We start from the raw sequence: 22981 nt of genomic DNA on the forward strand, positions 1-22981 counted from the left end.
TCAGACACTGCAACTTTACTTTGAAAACTTTTTATTTCTCTATATACAATCAGTGGAAGCCACCTAAACAGAATCCCTCTGTGACCAGCGAGCACCAACACCACACGGAATCCTCAGACTAGAACCGGAGCGCGGGTGGTCGTGCAGCTGCGATGAAGAAAGCAGCTTTAATTCCGTCTGTCTCGGTACCGTGGGTGAAGGAGAGGAATGCAGTCTACTGGTGTTAAAATGGAAAAAAACAAAACCAAACGGGACTGAAACAGACGATCACATACAAGCGACAGGAACTAGAGATGACATTTCAACATGAGACAATCACCAACACACAAATAAAATCAAAGATTCCGCACAAACATCAGGAACTACAAAAGGATCAGCCGTCTGCATCTCTGTACCTTTATGAACAAAGTCGGACATTAAGACATTTGAACTCACAACCAGCACAGAGGTGGTTTTGCTGTGATCTTGTGATTGGAGACACGATTCAGCAACATTTGGTCAGACTAAATATTTAGTGGGTGGAACGCTGATTAGATCACTTCTCCCGATCAGCCTTTTCAAGGTGACACCTATGACATCATTCCAGAGAAAAATAAAAACCTGTCACCAGTGCAACTGCGAAGTATCCATCTATAATTATCGGCAAGTAGTTGGCTGTTTTCATTTTCTAATCAGCAGGATGGAAAATAGAAATAAATATCGAATAATTCTGAATGTGTCAACAGGTTCGCAGTGAGGCGTTACCAGAGCGACGCTCGATTTCAAGTCGAGCCTTAAAGAGGAAGCGAGGAAAAACGTACCGTGAAGTCAGAGTTTCTGTTTTTGTCTTTGACGCTGGGTCACGAGGAGACGCAGCGAGCTGGGAATCGTCAGGTTCAGTACTGGTGTGTAACAGAAGAATCACAGTTTCACAGAATACATGGATTGATCACAGGAACAGGGACAATGTCTTTAACAGTAGTCAGCGTTCGTCCATGCGTCCTTTCATCCATCCCATCACACAAACACATTCATCATTGTGGTTTTTCAGTGATCAGACTGTAATGGCACCGCACAAACAGATGGTGGCCGTGCAGAAGCATGAAGGACATCTCCAGATGGATCTCAGCCCCCCCCACCACCCCCCATCTTCTCTTTTCCACTGGCTTGTTTTGGACAGCGAGGAGCAGGTCGACGCCATGTGCCTCTGAGCTCTTCAGCTCTGTCCTGCGGCCTTCTGAGTGCTGTTCTGAGGCACCTGATAAGTTAGATCCTCAGTGGGCGTGGCTTGTCCGTTGGCATTCTTGGGTGTGTCATAAGCCGACCTCCCCGATTGGCTGCTGTCTGTCCGCGTGAGCAGAGAGGCGGGCCCAGAGAAAGCGCAGGGCTGGTTCAGGGTGGAGCCGCCCGACGGGTGGCAGCCCATGTCCACCACAATGGGCGTGGCGTACTCGGATCCCGAAGCCGGTAGCGGTTCTGCGTAAGCGTGGTACACATCCGGCGAGATGGGCGTGTCGTACAGGTCGGGATCGGAATAGCCCGGCTCAGGACCCTCGTCTGGCTTGAAGGTCGACCGGGCCCCTAATGTGGTGACGCCGCTCACCAGAGGCTGGGCGTACTCTGAAAGACAGCACGCCGTGGCGCATCAACCCTCCACACAACAGAAGTAGTCCTGGAGTACAGAGGCGCCCCCTACCTGCCGGTTCTGCGTGTATTCTGGGTACAGCACTCCTCCCTGCTAACCGGCCCACTTCGCTGCTGCTGTACCGAACCGAATCCTCTGCTTCCACCATCTTAGATGGCAACAGCTGCTTCATGCTTTTCCACCAGTCTGCAGCATGAATAGAAAGAAGCAGAGTCAGCAGTACTGACAAACTGGGCCCGGACCCACAGGGACGCAGAACCTTCATACCTGTACGATCCCAGTGAGGGAGGTCATACGTTCCTTCAGAGCTCTTTTTCCTTTGTGGACAGAACGCGAATGTCACGGAGGAGGAAACTCTTAGAATTGTTTCTTTATTGATGACGGCGTACCTGTTCTTCCAGTGTCGAGCACAAACCACAATCAGGACGAGAGCGGTCAGAACCATGACCAACACGGGCACCAGCACCGCTGCCAGCGCCACATCTGAGAGCAACAACAGCAGCATCAACACCGCACAACAGTGGTCTCACCCGAGTAAATAACCAGGAATTCCATTTGGGGCGGCCTCTTTCACCTTTGCCACCATGAGGAGGCATCGTAGTGTTTCGGATATCTGGCGGGGGGGTGGTTTGGCTGGCCAGAGGAGGGCGTTTTGTACGTGCAGAAGGTGGGATGTGATCAGAGGGTGGTAAGCCCCTGGGCCTCAGCTCTGGTTGCACTATTAGAACACAGAAATGCGTCATTGTTTTTTTTCCCTGAATAATAATTTAAATCTGAGGCACCCCCCCCTCCAAAAAAAAAACCTACTGTGAGGAATCTGGCACCCATGTAGCTCCAACTTGAGTGCAATTCTCTGGTGCCATCGGGTCGGATTCACCCTCACAAAGCGAGCTTCAATCGGAGGAATGAAGTTATTTCTCACCTCATCCATGTTGTTGTTGTTGCCTTGAAAAATCTACCAATAAAGAAGAAGAATCGGGGCGGTGACGGATGCATTCTTTGGCCTAACGGTAGTCTACGATGCATCAGAGGGATTCAAGCCCGAGAGAATCGCAGCTCACAGACAGTCGATTCAGTGTAACAGCCTCTAACGCCGTATCAATTCATTATTAATGCCCAAGTGTCCTGGCTCATCTATTACAGCACTTAACACTAACCACCGGCTGCCTTCCCTTCCTGCCATAAACCTCCTAAGCAACACCGGTTGCTATGGAGACTGATCAATTATAAGTCCCTATAGCCGTTCTCTGTGACATTTCTGTCCATTTGCACTGATCTGAAGGGAAAGACAATAATGTGGATGATGTAACCACTGTGCAAGCAGAGCTCATTGATCATTGATCTGGGGCTTGTGTTACCTTGTCCTGAGTAGAATTTGCTTCTCTGTAGATCTCCCACTGCTCGCCATCACTGCTGAAGTGGATCTGGTACTCTGAGACATAGTACTGGTACTCTTTTAGGGTGGAGCCTGTGGTGATGATTCCTGGATGACCAGAGGAGATGATGACGGTCAGCATGCTTGGCTGGGCGGGCAGCCATATTTGTGTCTCGGGGTTTGTACCTCCCCACAAACGTGCACGTTATTTATAGGCTTTACATTTCAGATGATGCATTTTAAATTCTATTCCTTTTCAAATTTGAGTTTATAGTTCTGAAATTAAATTATAAAACATTCTGGTTCCCAATAAGCGGCACTGGGCTACAGCTAGAGGGCGTTTCCTATTCTGGCACTGTGAAAGGATTCTTATATAAATAATAATAAAATAATAATATATAAAATATAATAAAACTGCTGCGGTGTACCTGTGATTCTCTTCTCTCTTTTCAGGTCAATCTGCAGCCACTGCCTTTGGTCATTCTGAGCTGCTGACCACGGCCGCTGCCTCTTTTTTAACCGCGCTCCTGATGGCGCCCACACGTTGTGCTGACCCGAGGGGCCGTTCCACTCCCACACTGAGGACGCAGAGAGCTGGGCGTCTGAAATGCCGTCAGACGCTAAACCCAGTGTTCCTAAACAGCCTGTAAGCAGCAGGATTGACAATCTGAACCGGATGATGGCAGCAGTATAACGGGATTCGTATTTAGATGTAATTACATTTACAGTTCACAGCAGTAAAGGAAAAAAAGCTCACCATTGGTTCTGAAGGTAAAAAGGCTGTTTGACCAAGATCCTCTGAGGAGAGAAGTGAAGAAATAAAGCATCATTTAGACACAGGTGCTGTATATTTATGGTTGCCTCCGCAGTCCCTGAATGAGCAGGAGACAGGACAAAAACCCAGGGGACATATGGGGACAATCTATAGAAAGTGGACTCTTTTTACCCAGTGGAAGTGACGTTGTTGGCCAATGTGGCCTCATAGCGATGGATGCCTTTGCTGTTAACCACATTGATCGTGCCGCCCACGGCGTTGGAGATCACGCCAGCGTGGATGGCCGCCAAACACAGTGGAGACGACTGGAACACGGGAGAGAACCAAGATGAGAAAGAAACTTTTCATATTTCTGTTAGACCAACGCAGTCAGGAGCTAAGTAGCACCACAGCTGATGAGCTGTGGAGAGCAGATTAAAGACTGTATCAACCAAACACACACTGGTGCGTCGGCTGTTTAGAGATCGACACGGATAAAACAGAAGCTCACTAAAGGTTTATATCAGGACAATTTTCAGTTGACTCCCCTCTGCGGTGTGACCGTCACTCACACTTTTACCACACACATATTTTTTGCCAACCCAGAGACGTTTGTGGGGACGTCAGATGCAGAAAATGGACATAACCTTCAGTCCATCTCAGATTAAGTGGAATGATGAGTCAGCATGACGTCACCTCTCGGTAGAGGCTGCGGTGACAGTGATTCAGCCCCCCCAGCACTTCTGTCCAAACCTGCAGTCTGCAGAAACGGACCCCCAGAAGCACCCACTCTGGTGACAGGCTGATTCCAGGCAACAGCTGGTGGACCGGGCTGGAATTTTATGACTGGAAAAGAGCCGATGAGATTGTGGGAAAGCCCTGGTGACCCGCAGGTCTGCCGCGCACATACGCTCACAGGCACGCAGACGCGCACGTGGCCGTGAAATGCAGCCGCAAGTAATCAACACTTGCAGTGTAGCTCTTAAAATTCCCCCAAACACACACCACATCCTTCAGAGTGTCGCACCAAACCACCAACACAAACACAGCCGCGCCGTCAACCACTCCAAACCCCCTCTTCTGCTCACCAGATTGGGATCTAAAAGCCTGTAAACCGTGCAAGATGTTCGTCAATTAAAGCCGTTCTAACGAATCGAAGATGTCCGTTAGGGACAGACAGCAGAGCAGGACGGAGCAGACCGCCTTTATCGGATTGCAACATCGCCCCACATAGGGGGGGCTGGCTTTTCTTGTTCCCCTTGTTTATTTATTGCAGTCGGAGCTGCGACCAGCATCTGCTCGACGTTCCTGCTTAGAAAACACAATCAATGGAGGAGGACGTATAGAATCCAGATCCTGCCCGGTGACAGACATACCTCAAAACCACACGCATGAGTGAATCATTTTCACATATATAAAAACCTCCTGGCGTGCACACACAGACGCTCCTCCAACTCCTTACTCATAGCGGCCTGCTCTCCAGCGCGCACATACAGTCAGCACGCAGCTCTGCTCAGCACCCTCTAGCAGCTGGACTGGATTAGAGGGTTTTATTATTCGGCCAAACTATTATCTCACCTCCCATTCACCCGCTGACCCTGCCCCTCCTCCGTTCCTGTGGGTGCACTCGGATCCCTGAAGCAACACCCCGATGCTGCTCCCCGTCCTCCTATCGACTAACAACAAGTCTCCCACCTTTCCTCCTCTCTCTTAACCCCAAAATGAGGTCATCAGCCAGAGACTGTGGCCATAACCTCACATGTGAGGTCATCGGCCGTGGACCTACATACCACTCGGCGGGGGTCCATTTACATAAGAGCATCTTACTGAGATAATCAAAACCAAAGGCTCTTCGCTGCTGCGGAGGGACCGCAGATGAGAATCAGCGCGAACAACAGGCAAAACGCCAGTGTGTACACTAAGGTGGGCTCGAATGCACAGACAAAACAGTTGCGGAACAGTCAACACTTTCCCACCACAAAAAAACACCTGGAGAGCAGCTGAGGCACAGAAAGGGTTCAGGCAAATCCCTCCGACACAAACCGCCATGCCCACATGTGCTACGAGAGCCGGCCAAACCCAAATTTTTCCTCAGCTCTGACCAGTGCTGATTCATGTGTGCTGACGCGCAGCAGATCACATTGTACTGCTGCGCGTTTGGAATTCTGCTGCCGTGGCTGTTGATGCCGATGACGATGTTACAGAAACCTGGAATAGACACCAGACAAGCCGACAAGAGACGCGATTACACATATGCGCCAACAGAACGGTTCTGAGGAATCTTGCTCAGGAACAGAACAAGTCCAGAAAAATGTGGGGAAACTGAGCCAGGCGCTGGTGGCTCAGGTTGACTTGGCACAGTGCGAGTTCTCCCTGTGTTTGTACATAAAATACGTAAGTTTAGACTCCACAAAATCTTTTAATGTTGTGTGCAGACCAAAGTTTACATTCAAAATATTCAGACTTTGTTAGAATGGTTCAAATCTCAGGGTGTGATGTTATCTCCAATGTTTTCGGCTCATTTTTCAAGGTTCTGGAGTGGCTACAGCGTGAGTAACCCCAGCGATAACAAATACTGATGATGTGGGTGTTTCTGTGGGTGGACAGCGGCTGCTGACCTCTCCCCAACCTGAGTCAGGTAACCTGCAACGCTCCACACACAGCAGCTTCTGCGCGCGTGCTCACCTCTCTGTATCCATTAGGTATGGTTCCAGAAATCTCCTCTGTGGATGTGAGGCAGCCCGCCGGACAGTATTTACTGAGGAGGAGAAAAGCGCACGGTGAGTGGGGCTGGGCGGTGCGCAGACACCTGCACCGAGCTGGAGATATTTACCTAAACTCTGCCTCAGGGAAATCAGAGCCTTTGTCCAGGCAGGTGATTAGATCTGTGAAAGGCAAACAAAGCATCAGAGTGTGTTTTCTACTCAGCTACCAACCCTCGGTCCGTCTGTCTGGTCAGGTGTCGGATGACTTCTCGGGCAAAACAGGAACCAAAATTCCAAAGTCTGCCGAAATGGATCCCTGTTTTCTAGTTACATTGGCAAATGTTTACATGAAAGGAGATTTGTGTGTTTTTGTGCTTTCCTGGACTAACAGCGATGAGAATGCTGGGAATTCATCCTAAAACCAGTGTTACAGTAAGTCAGGCCAATCCCCTTCACTAGTGCAGGTCGCCGTTGTCCCTGATTTACTTAGCTGTGCAAACTGTCCACCCACGCTCGTCCGCATGATTGGTTACGTTAAGCTGCCAAGAACGCCACATAGAAATTATGACTTTACAGCTCACATGTAGCCTCTCCTCTCCATCTGCAGCCTCCCACTCTGACACAATAGAACACAGCGTCTTATAAACATGTTACAGTTTGTTTGTGTCAGATGCGTTTGTGCTCTGAAAGGTTACTGAATCCAAGTACAAACCGAGGGAACTCTAGTCTGGAAGTCTTATCCGACTGTTTTCAAGCAGCGTAATCGCCACAAATTTAGTTTTATGTACAATTTTGTTGACCAGAACAGGTTTATACTGATGTTCGTCTAATTTTTTTCTTCATCTGACGATGGCTTCCTTCCCTTATGACCAGTAACGTCTTATTTAATTATCACCGCAGGGCTGAGACATGGCTGACTGTAGGTTACCTGTGTATTCTGTGGTGGAGTAGGACAGGTAGAATCCATGGCCACTGTGGTGGGTCCCACTCATGAACTGGACAGTGACCTGGTTGCCGGTTGAATTGATGAGCTCTTTGACCTTTAAACCCAACCCACAGTATTTTGCTGATTGAAACAACAGGACAAGATGCAAAGAATACAGAAGTGTGGTTAATAATGCAGGCCTGCCATGCTTATGGTCTACAACAGCATTTAACACACAACTACTAAAGCTAAAGGCCTCTGTCGGTGCTAAAGCTCCAATCAGATCGTGATGACATTCATTAATGTACAAATAAAGAGATAAAAGATGACTCTAAAATCCAATTCTAGAGCAGCAAAGCCCAATTATTTACGTTTAGCCATAGGATGCAGTTGGGGTTGTGCTCTCAAGAGCACTTTCATTCAACTTCCAACCAGAATAACTGGAATTTCAACCTTTTTCTCTTGTGACTGGTTCTGTAATTCTAACACACTGACACTGAATCCTTCTGCTGTTCTTCAAATTCAAACCATGAGTTTTTCTCACGGCAAGGGTCAGTTTTCACTTTCACTGCTGCGCTCAGATGCGTACCTTTCTGTAAGCCTCCCCGCATTGGTGAACATCCCCTGTGTCATTGTGCTACTGTGTGTTCATAAGGGCAGAGAGGCAGCTCTGTAACACACCTGAATCGTTTCCAGAAGCGTTTAAAACCTGTGTCATCCTTAAAGGGTCATGTCTCTGCTGCTATAAATTAACAAAGGCATTTATTATTGATTGGGCCTGCCATCAGATGTTAGCGAGAGGCCGCTTAAATGCCGCAGGAGTTTGTGCCCCACCCTTATGCCTAACAGAAGGTCATGTGATCACTTTCTGTCTCATTCACTCCATCAATTCCCCCTCTTTCCCAGTCCCTCTTTACACCCACCAGTGTGGGGATTCACAACACCAGCCACCATCTTATTGACCATGATTAATGGGATTGGGTCTGTATTTCCTCTGGGCAGCACAGTTCGGGTCAGTATGGGACGGCACACATTCATACACATCTGGGGAAGGGTACCAATATTGATACAGTACATGTGAGTCACCTGCGCATCACAGCTCATATCTCTGAGGTAACAACCAAGAGAAAGGAGGCGCTACAGAGAGGATTCACCACTGCGCATCTTAAACTATCCCAAAATGTCAAAGCTTCAAACTCGCCGCGTGTCACCTTGCTTATGTAGGTTACACTTAGTAGTGAACCTCTCTCTCATTCTGCTTTCACATTATGCTACCGAGCCAGTCCCAGCTCTCCTTAACCTCTCAGTGCTGAACCTCGACAAGCACAGCTTCGCTTAAATTTTATGAAGAAACAAATAACAGAAGTGATTTGAGCCCATTCTTGCTGCCTTTCAAGGTCTGTGGAAAGAACTGGATTAGCAGGATTAAACAGAACTGCTCACTCATTTAAAGCTGATGTTGACTTCATACTAAACACAGAACACATATTTCCTGATTTCTTTTGACATTGTAAAACGTTACTAGTTGAAAATCCTCACCAATCACGCTCCTTTTGGGTCCAATGCCATCATAGAGGCGGAGGTAGGCTACCTGGCAGTCACGGTTTTCTATGTCCAGCTCAGCAAAGTGAAAGTGGATCCTGCTGCCGCGGGGGACGCTGATTTCCCACTCACACACGGTGTCATTTGGGTACGTCCTCGGGTAACCCAGAGAGGACAAAGTCCCGCTGACTGGGCCCAGCACACTGGGGCCACAGCCATCACCTGCAGGGCAACACATGCAGATTAGGTACAGCTTCATTCAGGTTTTCTTACATTCCTTGAAACAAGTTAGAATACATTCACGAAAATGGAGAAAAGGTCTTTTTAAGGATCTGAACTATCACAAAGTAGCGCTTTTAGTTATACAACAATCAAGACGCGACTTGAAGTCTAGACAAGGCGAGCCTATGCACAGTGTCATCCACGTCACTCATCATTATGGTGGCTTTGCAACGGTTCTGGGACCAGTATGGGCTTGCACATCAGTGTGTCGGTTTCATGCACCTTTTCTGCACTTTAGTAAGTTGACTCGGGTCACAGGGTGACCATTCTGGACCAAACAGCACCTTGTTCGTTCAGTTTTATTCCAACACAATTATAGGTAAACAGAAGCCAAACAAAGTGAAATGATGTCGAACCAGCATTTAGTCCAAATAGCAAGAGGAAATTAGCCTGTTCGTGTGGACGTAGATCCATACGCAGGATGTCACCTTTATAAACGATGACGTAAATGACAAACAACCTTATTTTGTCATTGGAAGACATCTGATTCTAGTCAGATAAACCGTACTTTTCCACAACCCTTGAACACAAGTTGAATCTGTTCAGATCTAATTCAATTGAATTAAAACAGACTGATTTAGGAGGTTTGGAGTACGTTAAAATTGCATAGTTTGATTTCAAAAACAATTACTGAAAATCAAATTTTCAAACGGGGGGTGGAGGGGGGTGAGCTCAGACATTTAGGGAGAAGCCTGCATGTCCTCAGAGCTGTCAGGCAGCAGAGACATGAGCAGAGGACTCATGGTCCTCACATCCAGTCACGCTTCACGGTGCTAAGTGGATGTTCTGCAGTTACGTAAGAGGACACTGTCCAGATGAGGAGAACAAAAACAAAAGCACTTCCCTCTCTCGGACCTCCAAACAACTGGCAGAGACTGGGAGAGTCCACATTACCATCCTGGAAACACGCACTAACACGGGCCAGAAGGCGGCTAATTATGATCACACACGCACTCTTTATCCAAACAGCCACCGTGTGGATTAAACTGACTTGGAAGCATGTTTGAAACAACAGGAATTCGAGAAAAATGCTGATTTTTTGTTCTTTTGACAAACTCCAGTCCACGTGTTTACACTCCTGGTCCCTGGGCCTCCCCACCCCCATCCCCCAGCCACCTGAGACGGAGCCTCAAAACCCCGAAAACAGATATATTTATGCCAAATGTTGGAGAAAATAACCCCCCGAGGAACCAAAACCAGCTCGGCTCTCTGAGCACAAGGGACCTTTCGATCTTTGGGGTCCGGGGACAACAAACAAGGGCATCATTTCAAAGACACCTACAGCCCAACATCAACATCACAGTCTGTCTGTTTACCGACTCCTGCGCTGCTTTATCCGGACATTTCATTAAATTCCAGATCTGCACTAGAAACCATTCTTTTCCAGCCGCATGTTAGTTCAGGGAGCGACCGAACCACCAGGTGAGTTTATATTTCACCATCTCGGTTACTTTTCTTTAACCGGTTTGACTGGTTGAACTCCATTTACTCTTGTAAACGGGCGGGCGGCGGTTTGCGGTCGGAGCCAGCGGAGCTCCACGTCCACACGGCCATGTAAGGCAGGTTTTAGGCTGGACGGACAATAACACCGTGCGGAGCCTGAACGCATCACCGAGCTCCTCCACGCCTGTGACCGCACCGTAAAGCGGCGTGTTGCCGCACGTAGCCGCGGTTCCACTCGCCCCCCCGACCCCGGTGTCCCCGCAGCCTTGTCACAAACCTTTCTGAGCTCGACAGCCTTCCGCGGTGAGGATGATGAGAATCGACAGGAAGAGAGCCCCGGCCCCTGTCGGTCCCCTGCCCACCATTACCGCTCTGCCCATAGCAGCCTGCAGTCTGAATGCATAATGCTCGCTTCTGTCCCGGCGGCACCGCTTCAACCTGTGCCGAGGAGAAAATGCCGAAAGTAGTCCTTGGGCCCTGTAGGCCGGGGGGGTCCGCCGATGGGCTCCTCGCTAAGGATGGGTTTTAATAGCTGTTGAACGATCCACTGGTTAGCGACAGTCTCCCCGTGGAGGTAAGTGCTCGTCCCACACGCACCGAGGCTGTGCAGCTACTTCCTCCAGCGAGCTCCTCCTCCCGACCAGGAACTGGGAGACCCGAGTCCCCCAAGTGGTCTGACTGCAGACCCGACCGCACCTCCTCCAGAGTTCCTTTCGGTGCAGGTCTTAAACTAATAAAAACCGACCTGGTTCTAAAGTCCGCGTGTACTTTGGAGACGCTGCTGACAGTGAAAGTGAAATACTACTCAGATTCTCCAGGAAGTCTATCTGTCACTAAATCCGCCTCTAATGTCTCCAAGCATCGTTCAAACACAAAGCAAAAAGGGGCCACAATTCTGAAAGCAACCTTTGAATGTAAGATGGCCTGTTTAGTAAAACTCCAAAAGCAAAATGTTTATGAGAAGAAATCAGAGGTACATTTTCTTTTTGGAATTTTGTTGACAAAACACCAGTAAATCTACATCACACATTGGCTGTACCGTGTGTAACCTGCAGGGTAATGAAATAAATAAATGGGGGGGGGACCCTGCTGTGATTTTCTGTTGTCCTGGTTGTAGTACAGGATAAACACTCTTCAGTCATGTTTGGAGATATTGGATGTTTCCTCAGATACCACAGATGTTTTTAAGGCTTTAGTTCCATTTATTAGTGTGTTAGAGGTCCTCACATGATGCACGTCTATAGTGTGTGATCTCATATATGATCAAGCTATAGCTGAGACCAAATCTAAAGGAGGTCACATCTAAAATTATAGAGGAGAGGGGGGAGGGGAGGAGAGGAGAGGAGAGGAGAGAGGAGAGGAGAGAGGAGAGGAGAGGAGAGGAGAGGAGAGGAGAGGAGAGGAGAGGAGAGGAGGGGAGAGGAGAGGAGAGGAGAGGAGAGGAGAGGAGAGGAGAGGAGAGGAGAGGAGAGGAGGAGGAGAGGAGAGGGAGGGGAGGAGATGGGAGGAGAGGAGAGGAGGGGAGGGGAGGGGAGGGGACAGGAGAGGATGGGGAGGAGAGGAGGAGATGGGAGGAGGGAGGAGAGAAGAGGAGGGGAGGAGATGGGGGAGGGGAGGGGAGGGGAGAGGAGAGGAGAGGATGGGGAGGAGATGAGGAGATGGGAGGAGGGAGGAGAGAAGAGGAGGGGAGGAGATGGGGGAGAGGAGAGGAGGGGAGGAGAGGAGAGGAGAGGAGAGGAGGAGAGGAGAGGAGAGGAGAGGAGATGGAGTAACCAAGTAACGACCACCTTCTCAAGAACTTTACAGCTAAAAGGAAGGTTGGACGTTCTTAGCTATAATTTGCCAACAGTGATGTTTCTTATGTAACGCTTTGATTAGTGCCTCCTTGTAGGACCGGGGTCCAGAACTCCTTGTAGGACCGGGGTCCAGAACTCCTTGTAGGACCGGGGTCCAGAACTCCTTGTAGGACCGGGGTCCAGAACCTGTTGCTAAAGGAGTCTGGTCAGGGGTCAGGAACAGACCTGCCAATCAGTGGTAAAACACCCTTCGTCGAGTGTGTCGGGATGGGATCTAAAGACACTTGGTGGACTTAGATCATCAAGTTAAAGAAGACGTTGCTGAAAAGTCTATAGGGTTAAAGGAGTTTAAGGGCTCACTGGAGACCTGTACAGTGGTGATGGTGAGACCGCCTGATCAGCTTTTTCTCTAATAGTTCGAATGTTATGAGTGAGGGAAACTCTGCCAGTAAGTGAAGAGGGGACATGTCCCAGAGACTCCTGGTTAGTTTAGCTGCAATGCTGGAAAACCTGAGGTTATTCTGTTTTGTTTTTCTCCAATTTCTGAGGAATGAGGCCGTCTCAGTCTTACTGAGGGCCTTTTTTAATAACTGCAGACTGTCTTTCCAGGCTAGATGGACATTTCTAACCTTTGACCTTCTGCTTGAGGGTCCTAATCTTTAAATTATACCAAGGAGCAAACCTCCTCTGATGTGCATCACACTGGTTTTACACTACTTCTGTTCTGTTTTCCACAAATCATCTAAAAGATGCTCAATATTTATCTATATTCTTGAGAAAATGGCAAATTCTCCAAATCTGTCAGGATTTTCTTAAACAGAGACGTGACTGATCTTTTATTTCTGACTAACCAACGGAGGTGATCTTGGTTTGTTTATCATTTTGTGGTCAGAAACACACATGCATAACTGAGCAGCTTAACTTTTAATCTTATTTCCATTAAATGTCACATTTTCCTCAATAATTTTGAAGCTACTTATCAAACTCGTCAAACTGTCACCAGAGACGCTACAGTAGCAAAACCAGGTCTGCAACAAATGTGCAAATATACTTCAGTGAAGCTGTCTTGTGTTGAAAACAGGAATGAGGGGTTTACACTTCAAAGGTCAAAGGGCAAACAGACGAGAACCCAGCACAGGAGGAAAGCAAAGAGGGTGTAGAGGAGCCACTTAGATACAGAAAGGAGGGAAGTCATTCATAAAGCCAGTAGATCCTGACAGCTTATCCTTAAAAATGTCTTAAATATCTGTATTGACCACAAAAGGAACTCATGATGGCATTATTCACGACATCCACTCTGTGTGTGCATCAGCTCTACATTGCAATAACGATGAAACAATTCTGATTTTTATGTTATGAAATTAATATAATACAAGAAACCAAAAGCCAGTCCATCCCGATTCTGACAAATACAGAGGTCTAAAGTGATTCCTGGGAAGAAGGTGTCTTCTGTCCGGCTGTTTAGGGAAGGAGACATCCGCATTTTACAGGACGGTCTGTCTTCGTCCTGGCAGACCTGCAGCCAGATGGTGAAAAATGTAACCGGAATTGTCTCCATGTACGAACTCTGGAGCTTCCTTGTCTGAGAGTGCAATAACGGGAAGAAAATATTCACTTATTGTTCATCTACTATACCTCCTCCAACTTGGCAGCGCAAGAACGTTGATGTGATGCATCTGTCGGAGTAACCAATAGTAACATAGCAACAAACACAGTTTTTAGCCTGTAGCCAATGAGTAATGTGTCAGATGATTCAGAGGTTTTATTCTTGATAGATGGATCGGCGCATGTGTGTGTGTGTGTGTGTGTGTGTGTGTGTGTGTGTGTGTGTGTGTGTGTGTGTTGTGTGTGTGTGTGTGTGTGTGTGTGCGCGCGCGTGCTTGCAGAATGTAGGCAGACATCCAGGAGGGTGTTAAAACAGCAATGTCAGGAGAAGCAGCCAGATAGCTCATGCTGAAATTGTACAGTTCTACATTATCTCCTATACACTCCCTCAAACTCAGTCTGCTTGTTTAACAGTGTTTTAAGTGCTGATTGCACATGACAACAAATGCAAGACAAAATTACAATGTTCTGAACAATAATCCAATATCTGCAGATTTACATACTCTGGAGTAATTCAATGTTTTGTTAGGTAATACATAAATTAATTAGTAAGGTAACTATTAGTTCATAGTAATGTTCATTTAATAATGTACATTATATTGCATATGTCAAATGTTGCAACGTTGACATGCTATTATTTAAACTGTGAGGTCCTAAACATTTCTCGGGTTTATATATCTGATTATTAAGCCTTACAAATTTACTTTTTTATTGTCAATTCGATGTGCAGCAGCATATGATACTTACATTTACTATTTACATTATACGAATGTAGATGGACACTGTCTTCTATTCAGTGTTTCCTATTCAGATTAATGTCAACACGTTACTACGCCTTCATGCTGTATCTAAAACAACGTAAATGGTGCAGGAGCGACCTCTGCTGGACAAGCAGCAAAGTGTTACAGCTATGAATAAGGGAGATTGCGCCGCTCAGTGGCCGTAACATGTAAATCAGAATCAGAATCAGAAGCAGAAGCAGAATCAGAAGCAGATTTATTGCCATTGTTCATGTAATACACAGTATTACACAAACTAGGAATTTGTCTTGGTGAGACGCTGCGACATTCAACATAAAGAAGACCACACTAGAATAAGATAAATAAAATAAAAATAAGACATATATACAGTATATCCATAAATAGTAAGTGGTAATACGAGCAATCGGATATATACTGAATATATATATTTTTAAATGGTTGTAGTTTTTTAGGCTTGTTTTGCATCTGCAAGTAATTTTTTTATGACAGCATATATATATATATATATATATATATATATTATATATATATATATATATATATATATATATATATATATATTATATATATATATATACCTTTGATCTTCCAAATATCATAGGCCATTTATTCAGTCTGCTATATATATATATATACATATATATATATATATATATATGTATATATAGCAGACTGAATAAATGGCCTATGATATTTGGAAGATCAAAGGTCAAGGTTCTTCTGGAATCCGGAACATCACCATAACTTAATCATCTGTTCCTTGGAGCATTATTAACATTTCCTGAAAATGTAATTAACTCTGTCCATAACGTTTCGAGTTATTTTGTTCAGAGACAGAGATGCTCTCACAGAACCTCTTGGACAGAAGTAACATACTCAAGATTTATGGCAGTGTTGAAGCACGTTTATCAGCTAGATTTATTCATACAAGTACATAATTGTAATTATCCTTCATGAGCTTTACAATCGGTTCAGCAGATGACATCCTCTGACCTTTGACCCTCAGATCCAGCAAGAACACTTTTTTTAAACAGAAAATACAGTGAAAACATCAACAGAATCTTAAAAAGAACTGCATGGCCCCTCTGCCAGGAGAGGCCCAATGACTAGTTAGTACATAATAACAAAATTAGTCCATAAATTCAATTTGCAGTAAATTTGATAAAGTAGAACTGTAACAATTGGCCAACACATGTCCAAGAGGGGAACCCAAAGGACCAGACTGCCAATCTGAACAGAGAAGAAAAGAGAATATGAAGCTTAAACCAGATCTGCCAGTCACCCCCAATATACTGTATGTAGGCCCAGAGCACCAGTAGGGGGAGGGGCTGGGGCAGAGAGACAGAGGCTGAGACTGGTCCCAGTTCTTCCCGGTGCTGAGTGGTGGATGTTGAGCATCGAGGGGACGACATACTCTTCAGTTCCGTTCTGAGGCATCAGTAGAACGACTTGTGCTGAATGTGTTTGATCTGTTGTTATACATGAAAGCATCTGTGAATATGTGCTGTTCACGTCTGGCTGTCAGGGTTACTGTTGGGGTTAGTGTGTGTCCTATGTTCGTGATGAAACAGGGATGCTAATGTGGCCTTCATCACCTCCGAGAGTGAACCATGCACAAACGCTGTGTTCTTCCCAGCCATTCAACTGATAATTACCACAAAAAAAACATGAAATGCTGAGTAACGAGGCCTCCAGGAGGGGGAACAGACAGGAGATCTGGCGTTTAACGAATTCTCTGCTAACGTTTGAAGTCTCAGCATGTAGCTGTTCTTGACCGGTCGGCCCAGGAGGGTCAACAGATGCAAGTGAAGCCTGATTGGTATTCTGACACACTCGGCTGCAAAGGGAGGATTGGACTTCAGAGAATTCAACCGAGGTCCTGACAGTGACCGCAGGGTCAAAGAGTTCTATGGCAACGGAAAACGGCAGGTACACTGGAGCTGGTCCCAAATTTCAAATCGGTCTGTCCTCTGGCCGCACTTAAATACCGCAGTGAGGAGAAGGCCTTTTGTTGAAGCAGCAGGAACAAGCAGGACAGTACATTCAGAATTTAGAATAATGCAGCATCAGCAAGGTAGCGTTATCTAAATATCCACCGGTTAGGGCAAAGATCAGAGAGACAGACAGGCGGGCTGGCTGACAGACGTCACACCGACAGCTCAGGAGCGTCCTGAGGTCTTTTATTATAAGAGGGTTTCAGGTTTTGCTCTGCAGGAATGAACCCTGTGCAAAAGCTTTTGTAAACAGTCCAGACATATAAATTGCTTCACTGAGGTCCAATAACAGAAATTTGGTTTATGTAGAGAGTCATTACCTCTCCAGGAAACCTAAAGAAATGGTCTTTTTTCCCCCCAGATAATCTTAGATTTCCTTTGCTAAGTCAAATTATTACAGCTCATCCTTTCTGAGCTTTTGAAATGACCTGCACTCCATAATGTCTCCACTGTGTGGCGCTAACGAGTGAAAATCCTTTGCCTTTGAAAGCTCACGAATTAATGCAGAACAATTATGTTCAAACAAGCTCATCTGTGCTGCATAGACCGAAACATGAACACATCTCAATTTAAAATGAGGCATTTGTTTTTTTCATTTTAAATCTCTCATTATGTTTTTAAACTATGAGACAGTGTAAATCAATTTTAAAAATTTGGATTTTTTTTTTTTTACGTTGATATCTTAAACAACGCTCCCGGATCTAATGAAGGCTTGTGGGTCGACCTCCGTGAATGTTTGTCTTTGCCATGGAACCGCTCCGGTGCAGCAGTGGCGGACATGTTCCGTTCACCCATCATTAACATTTGTGATCAGCCTGATTATTTTCCACCCTCAGATTTATGTTCAGCATAATCACTGTAGCTCAGCTCGCCCTGACAGTGAAAGCCCATCTGTGTGTGTCCCCCCAACCCTTTCCATTCATGCCCCTTCTGTTTATGTGCACGAGTCTCACACGAGTGCACGAGAGCTATTTGCCGTCCCCCACCCACGACCACAGACGTGAGGCGAAGGTAAGAGTCAAGTGTCTCTGGGTCTGCGGATGTCTGAGGTTCCAGTGATGTGGAAGGAAAATGTGGTTTCCTGGCAACTCGGTTGTTCCATATTTATTGTTCCATTAAATAAACACCCGGGACTTGATGAGGTGGTCAGTATCCTGCACGGAGCCCTGTGGGAGAGCGTAGCTGGTGGTCCACTCCCCATAGAGCCAGTAACCAGGGTGTCAGCTCACACCAGCGGCTCCCCCTCCAGTGGGACTGATGACACGCACACATACGTTACATGCTCAGCTTCCTCTAGGACCCCCTCACACAAATACACACTTCATGGAAGACATAGCAGCAGGGGTAATCAGAGCCCACGCACACACGCTTAAAGTTCAGCTGATCCGCATCCCTGCAGACAGCAGTGCCGAAGTTCCCAAAAAAACAGGTTTTCATGACTTTCAGTGGGAATAATTAGGCCGACCGATTTTGATTAGATGAACAACTTTGTGGAAATTGCACGTGGTTGGTCACGTCTCTGCTGTTACTGTAAGTTTAAACAGGTTCATAAGTTGGTACCAGCCGCTGGACGTCTGGAGATTCTGTATTATTCAGTTTTAACCGATTTCAGTGCATTTGACCATAAACACGGGCACAAAAGGGTTGTTTGTGTAGCTCAGTGATCGTGTTACAGCCTGAAAACCACAAGATAAAGAAGTAAAACCCACAGGTTTGTTTTCGTTTTTGTTTGTTTGTTTGAAGTCATGTCCCTAATTCGGTAGAGTTATGGATAGATTTCTGGATGTTTACATAAAAGAATGGTTCCATTTCAAAAGTTGACTGCTTTAAATGTTATATATATTAGTAACAGATAAACAAGACGTTAGAAAAAATGACACAGCAAACTTCCAAGTGTAAAAGCTGACTCACTTATAGTAGTTCTGCATTGGTAAGTAAAAGCACACAACTTATTTCCAACTTTCCATGGTTTGAAAAACCGATTTTTTAAATTACAGGCTATTTATCAGCTTCAACAACGTTACCCCAGTACTGCCACTGAAAACAATAGAATTTCTTCAGAAAAGACATTGACAGTTTATTCCTTCTTGCTCTGTTGCTGAAGTTTCCATCAAATGATGACGATGCAGGTATATTTATTCACACCAATGCCTATAAAACATGAAGGCGTGATGCTACATGTAGCAATGTTAGCAGGCAGCTTATGTTTCTATATGCTACTCCTTTTGCTTCGATAGTAAATGAATGTATATATATATACAGTATATATGCTAATCGTCCCTCATTCATAATCCCTCAGTGCTATTTGGACTACAAATGAAGGTGGCTGCAATCAGATGGAATCCATCCCTTCTCCATTTGTTGGATCCCAGTATACATCTATTTGTCTCAAGTCAACACTGGGTCCTGTGTGCATTCCACACATACTAACACCTCAATGCAGAATCCTCTACCCACAATGCCCCTCCAGCACCAGAGTTGATCTCATCCTCTCACCTCATCTGGGACGCAACTTCATTTTCTATCATAGAAAACATTTCATCACGTCCAAATGTTGCTCACAGCTAAACTGGATCTCGCTGTCCACAGTTTTTTGTGTGCAACGTTACGCCGTTAACAAACATCTGTCACAATTAAAACCGATGAGGATTGTGGAGCGAACCCACAGGAGGCCTTCTCCCCCACCACCCTGTTCCCTGTACCTATTTCAGACAGTTGATCCATAACTCACTTGTGAGCTTCACACCGTCCAGTCAAGCCTGTCGGTCTCTGACATGTCTCACCGTGGACGCTCCACCTCATGCAGCCACATGTTTGCAGAGTTGTGCAGGAAAGTAAAGGCGAGGTGTGATGGAGCCATGTGGGTGTCTGGACATACATGTGGCTGTCGCGTGTTCTGCATGAGCAGACAACAACCTTTCCCAACTTTCTCCAGCAGCAACACCAGTTCAGGGCTCAGGACACCAGGACAATGCTATACAACAGTTTCAAATCAAATCAAATCAATCTTTATTTATATAGCGTCTTATACAATCAAAATTGTTTCAAGGCGCTTTCCAGAATCCCAGGGCCTAACCCCAGACAAGCAACAGTGGCAAGGAAAAACTCCCCTTTAACAGGAAGAAACCTTGAGCAGGACCAGGCTCATGTAGGGTGTCCAACCTGAATAGAATCCCATCTGGACCTCACAGGTAGGGCCTAAAATAATAAAATCACTCTGATTAATCAGTTTTAACATCAGTTTTCATTAGAACACCAATGATTCCAAGTTAACTTTTAATTAAATGTTATTCACGACCTTTTCCATTGGCAGTTTGTGTGCCTCATGTGTACGTTGATCATTTGGCACCATGCAAGTGCATCTAAAATGTTGCTGTTTTAACACTCCTGTTTTCACACAAGTCAGATAACGGCGAATACAGGAGCAAAAGCATAACGACCAGATATTCTCGGTAAGTCCTCGGTCCAGGTAAATGCTCTCCACACCCCCTGCACACTTAAATAAATCCTGCGTGCCACTTGTGCTCACTCCCCAACATCATCCAGCACCTGATGCTGTTGCACGCGTGAGTGTTTTGTGTCCAGGTTAACGCAGAAAGACGGATCATAGTTATATTAATAATGGACCTGCCTTTCCCGAAACTGCCAATATCCAGTCAGAGCTGTTCCAAAGAAAAGGACAGGAGTTCATCAGACTGGGCTTGAGTGAAATCACCAGTGACACACGCACGAGCGTCTTCACCCCCACCCCACCCACCCCACCCCCCAGTCCAGGGCTGCCTGACTAAAACAGCACAAACCCTGCTGCTCCTCAGGCTTTTTGTCTACGCTGAAACATTTTATGTTGTCGCATTATGTTTTGACTTTAAATGAAACACCCCCCCCCCCCCCCCCCCAACACACCACCCCCACCTCAAGCCACCTCACGCTTTGCAAACAGTGTGCCTGTCTCCCCTGTGAGTGATGTCATTGCAGGACAGCCGTGGGTGAGAGGCTGGAATGTTACAGCCTGTTGACTGAGGCAAAGGATTGTGGAATGAAGAGGCCGAGGAAGATGTTTGTGCATGTGTATGCCTGCGGTGCCTGGATGGAGGCTTTACTGCAGCACTGCCATGTGAAAACTTTTTTCTGGACAGACCAGCTGTGAGTGTTGGGGGGGGGGGCAGGGCTGAACATTCTCAGCAAACGCCCAAAGCTAAATAAGCCCGGCGCTCCTAGAAAAGCACAGATTGATGAATACATGACAGACATCGTGTTTGCGTTGCGTGCACGGTAAACCAAGGCCTGTGAGTAGAGACGCTGGAGTTTTCTGGTCCTGCCGACTCCTCGGGGGGGGGGGGCAGCGGTGAAGACGCGCAGGCGGGACACACACCCCGAGGATTTTCTGACCAACTGAATGTTGTGTGTTTTGAACTAGCATCACTTTAAGTTTTGACAGCTTAAATCAAAACCCACAGTGGGCTTTTGTTTCATAAAGTTGGGGGGGGGGGGGGGGGGGGGGGGGGGGGGGGGGGGGGGGGGGGGGGCCAGGCACAGTCATGCTGCATAAGCAAAAGAGTTGTTTTCTTAAAAACCTCAATAACAACTCTCAAACTACGTCGGCGCTGAGAGGGGCGTCCTGTAAGTGACCTAAGGGGCCTTTAAATGCACTGATTTATTGCAATACCGCAGAAGGACAACACCCCCCCCCCGCACACACACACACACACACACACACACACACACACACACACTCACACCACCACCACCACCCCAAGAAATGAAATGAAAGAACGGCTGAAACTTAGATATTAAACCATTTTATTCCATAATTAGAGGTGTAGCAACCTTAACTATGAAACAGAAATCTGGAGATCTTTCCATGAAGGTCTGAATTTTAATCAACTTTATGTTCTTTCATCTTCAAGGTTGTTGTTTGCATGATCTTCCAATATTTCTCTCCAGTAGCTCAAATGGGCCTCTTTCCTTCGGCCGCGTCCCCTCCAACCTGCGTTGGGACACAGTCATGGACGCCGTCTTGATTTACTGCCCTCTATTGTTCACGCGTGGTGAGACCTACAGTAAAGGGTGAGAGAAAAAAGGTCAAGGTTCACCGCTGTGGGCACAAGGGCAAAAGTTCAAAACAGTAAAAGTTGTTGCTTCACTTGTTGAGAAGCATTGTGGGCATCGACCTGATTTACTTTGATTTAGCGTTGAAAACACCCCTGTGTCAGCGGGTGACATCATGCCCATTTTATCTCAGCGTGCGTCATTATGTCATTCTCATAAACCTGAGCAGAAGCTTAGATGATTATGTATGATGGGATGCTCATTTCAGTTCATGATAGCCTACAACAGTCAGGTGTGGACCTCGTTTTTAATGGATGTTAATGGATGACCGATATTTTGTTGGTTTTCTGTTGGTCTAAATTCCACAGCTCTCTGTCCCCACAGTGGAGGTGACATGAACACTTTCAGCTGTTTATTCCTGTTTGCACAGCAAATTCCAAGATTGTCTCATAGTGAAGAGGGAAGGAGAAAGGAATGTGGAAGCCTTACAAACCCAGATGCCGTAAACTCATCCGAATCTGCCACATAACTCTGGGATAGTGCCCCTTAAACTGTTGACACCAGATTCTTAACAGTGAGTTACTGTGGCGATGGGCTGGTTGTTCCAGTTTATGACTGTAAAATGTACATTCACAGCTGTGCAAATATTAAAAATGCGTCTAAAGTCGACACGTTCAACCGCAGTCAGGGGAAGGTGGCTTCCCGGGACTCCATGCTAGCCCGGGATACCGCCGGCAGGAGCGGAATCACACACACGCTGCTGGAACACTGGAGGTCACTGAAAACAGTCTGTAAAAGTTGACAGACGGCCAGAGATAGAACCATTAATGGCCGACTGACTGTGTAAATTATGTGAGGCTTGTGTTCGCTCTGTTTGCTCCCCGTTCCTGATGGGCAGCATTTATAGCAGGAGAAAATGATGTTTCCGTTCATGCTCTAAGTGGCATCACACCGAGCAAGTGTGCAAACACGCCATTGTAAAATAATCCATAGAGAAACTGCAACGAAATGACACGGTAAGGTAGAAACCACCACTTCCCCATCACCTCGACGGGTCCTCCAACCAGCCCCCTACCTCCTGGATGCATCCCTGGAACCACATCATTGCCATGTCCTGCCTCCTATG

General features: G+C 46.4%; 1 protein-coding gene across 2 annotated transcripts; it reads right to left on the reverse strand.

The window, feature by feature from the left end:
• Positions 1-14: 14 nt before the first annotated feature.
• On the reverse strand, positions 15-11420 carry dcbld2 (discoidin, CUB and LCCL domain containing 2). Of its 2 annotated transcripts, XM_057045174.1 has the most exons (15): positions 10928-11417; positions 8923-9147; positions 7387-7524; positions 6587-6638; positions 6439-6511; positions 3946-4079; positions 3757-3797; positions 3428-3643; positions 2983-3107; positions 2432-2579; positions 2199-2342; positions 2014-2107; positions 1892-1941; positions 1676-1810; positions 15-1599 (listed from the first exon to the last, which is right to left on the reverse strand). In XM_057045174.1, the coding sequence occupies exons 1-15, from the start codon at positions 11028-11030 to the stop codon at positions 1196-1198; spliced, it is 2082 nt and encodes a 693-aa protein (XP_056901154.1). In that variant the 5' UTR covers positions 11031-11417; the 3' UTR covers positions 15-1195. The 2 variants fall into 2 exon arrangements, with proteins under 2 accessions (XP_056901154.1, XP_056901080.1); XM_057045100.1 differs by having other exon boundaries at positions 1676-1941; positions 10928-11420.
• Positions 11421-22981: the final 11561 nt, after the last annotated feature.

Source organism: Takifugu flavidus, chromosome 1 (assembly GCF_003711565.1).
Source record: "Takifugu flavidus isolate HTHZ2018 chromosome 1, ASM371156v2, whole genome shotgun sequence".
NCBI lineage: Eukaryota > Metazoa > Chordata > Actinopteri > Tetraodontiformes > Tetraodontidae > Takifugu > Takifugu flavidus.

What these genes read in the sequence shown, in the direction of transcription:
- dcbld2 (XM_057045100.1), bottom strand. Translation starts at nt 11,030, where the DNA reads ATGGGCAGAGCGGTAATGGTGGGCAGGGGACCGACAGGGGCCGGGGCT. An exon ending in AAGAGAGAAGAGAATCACAG is followed by an intron (nt 3,108 to 3,427) that starts GTACACCGCAGC and finishes CTGGTCATCCAG; the next exon opens with GAATCATCACCACAGGCTCC. An exon ending in GCCTCCTCATGGTGGCAAAG is followed by an intron (nt 2,108 to 2,198) that starts GTGAAAGAGGCC and finishes TGTTGCTCTCAG; the next exon opens with ATGTGGCGCTGGCAGCGGTG.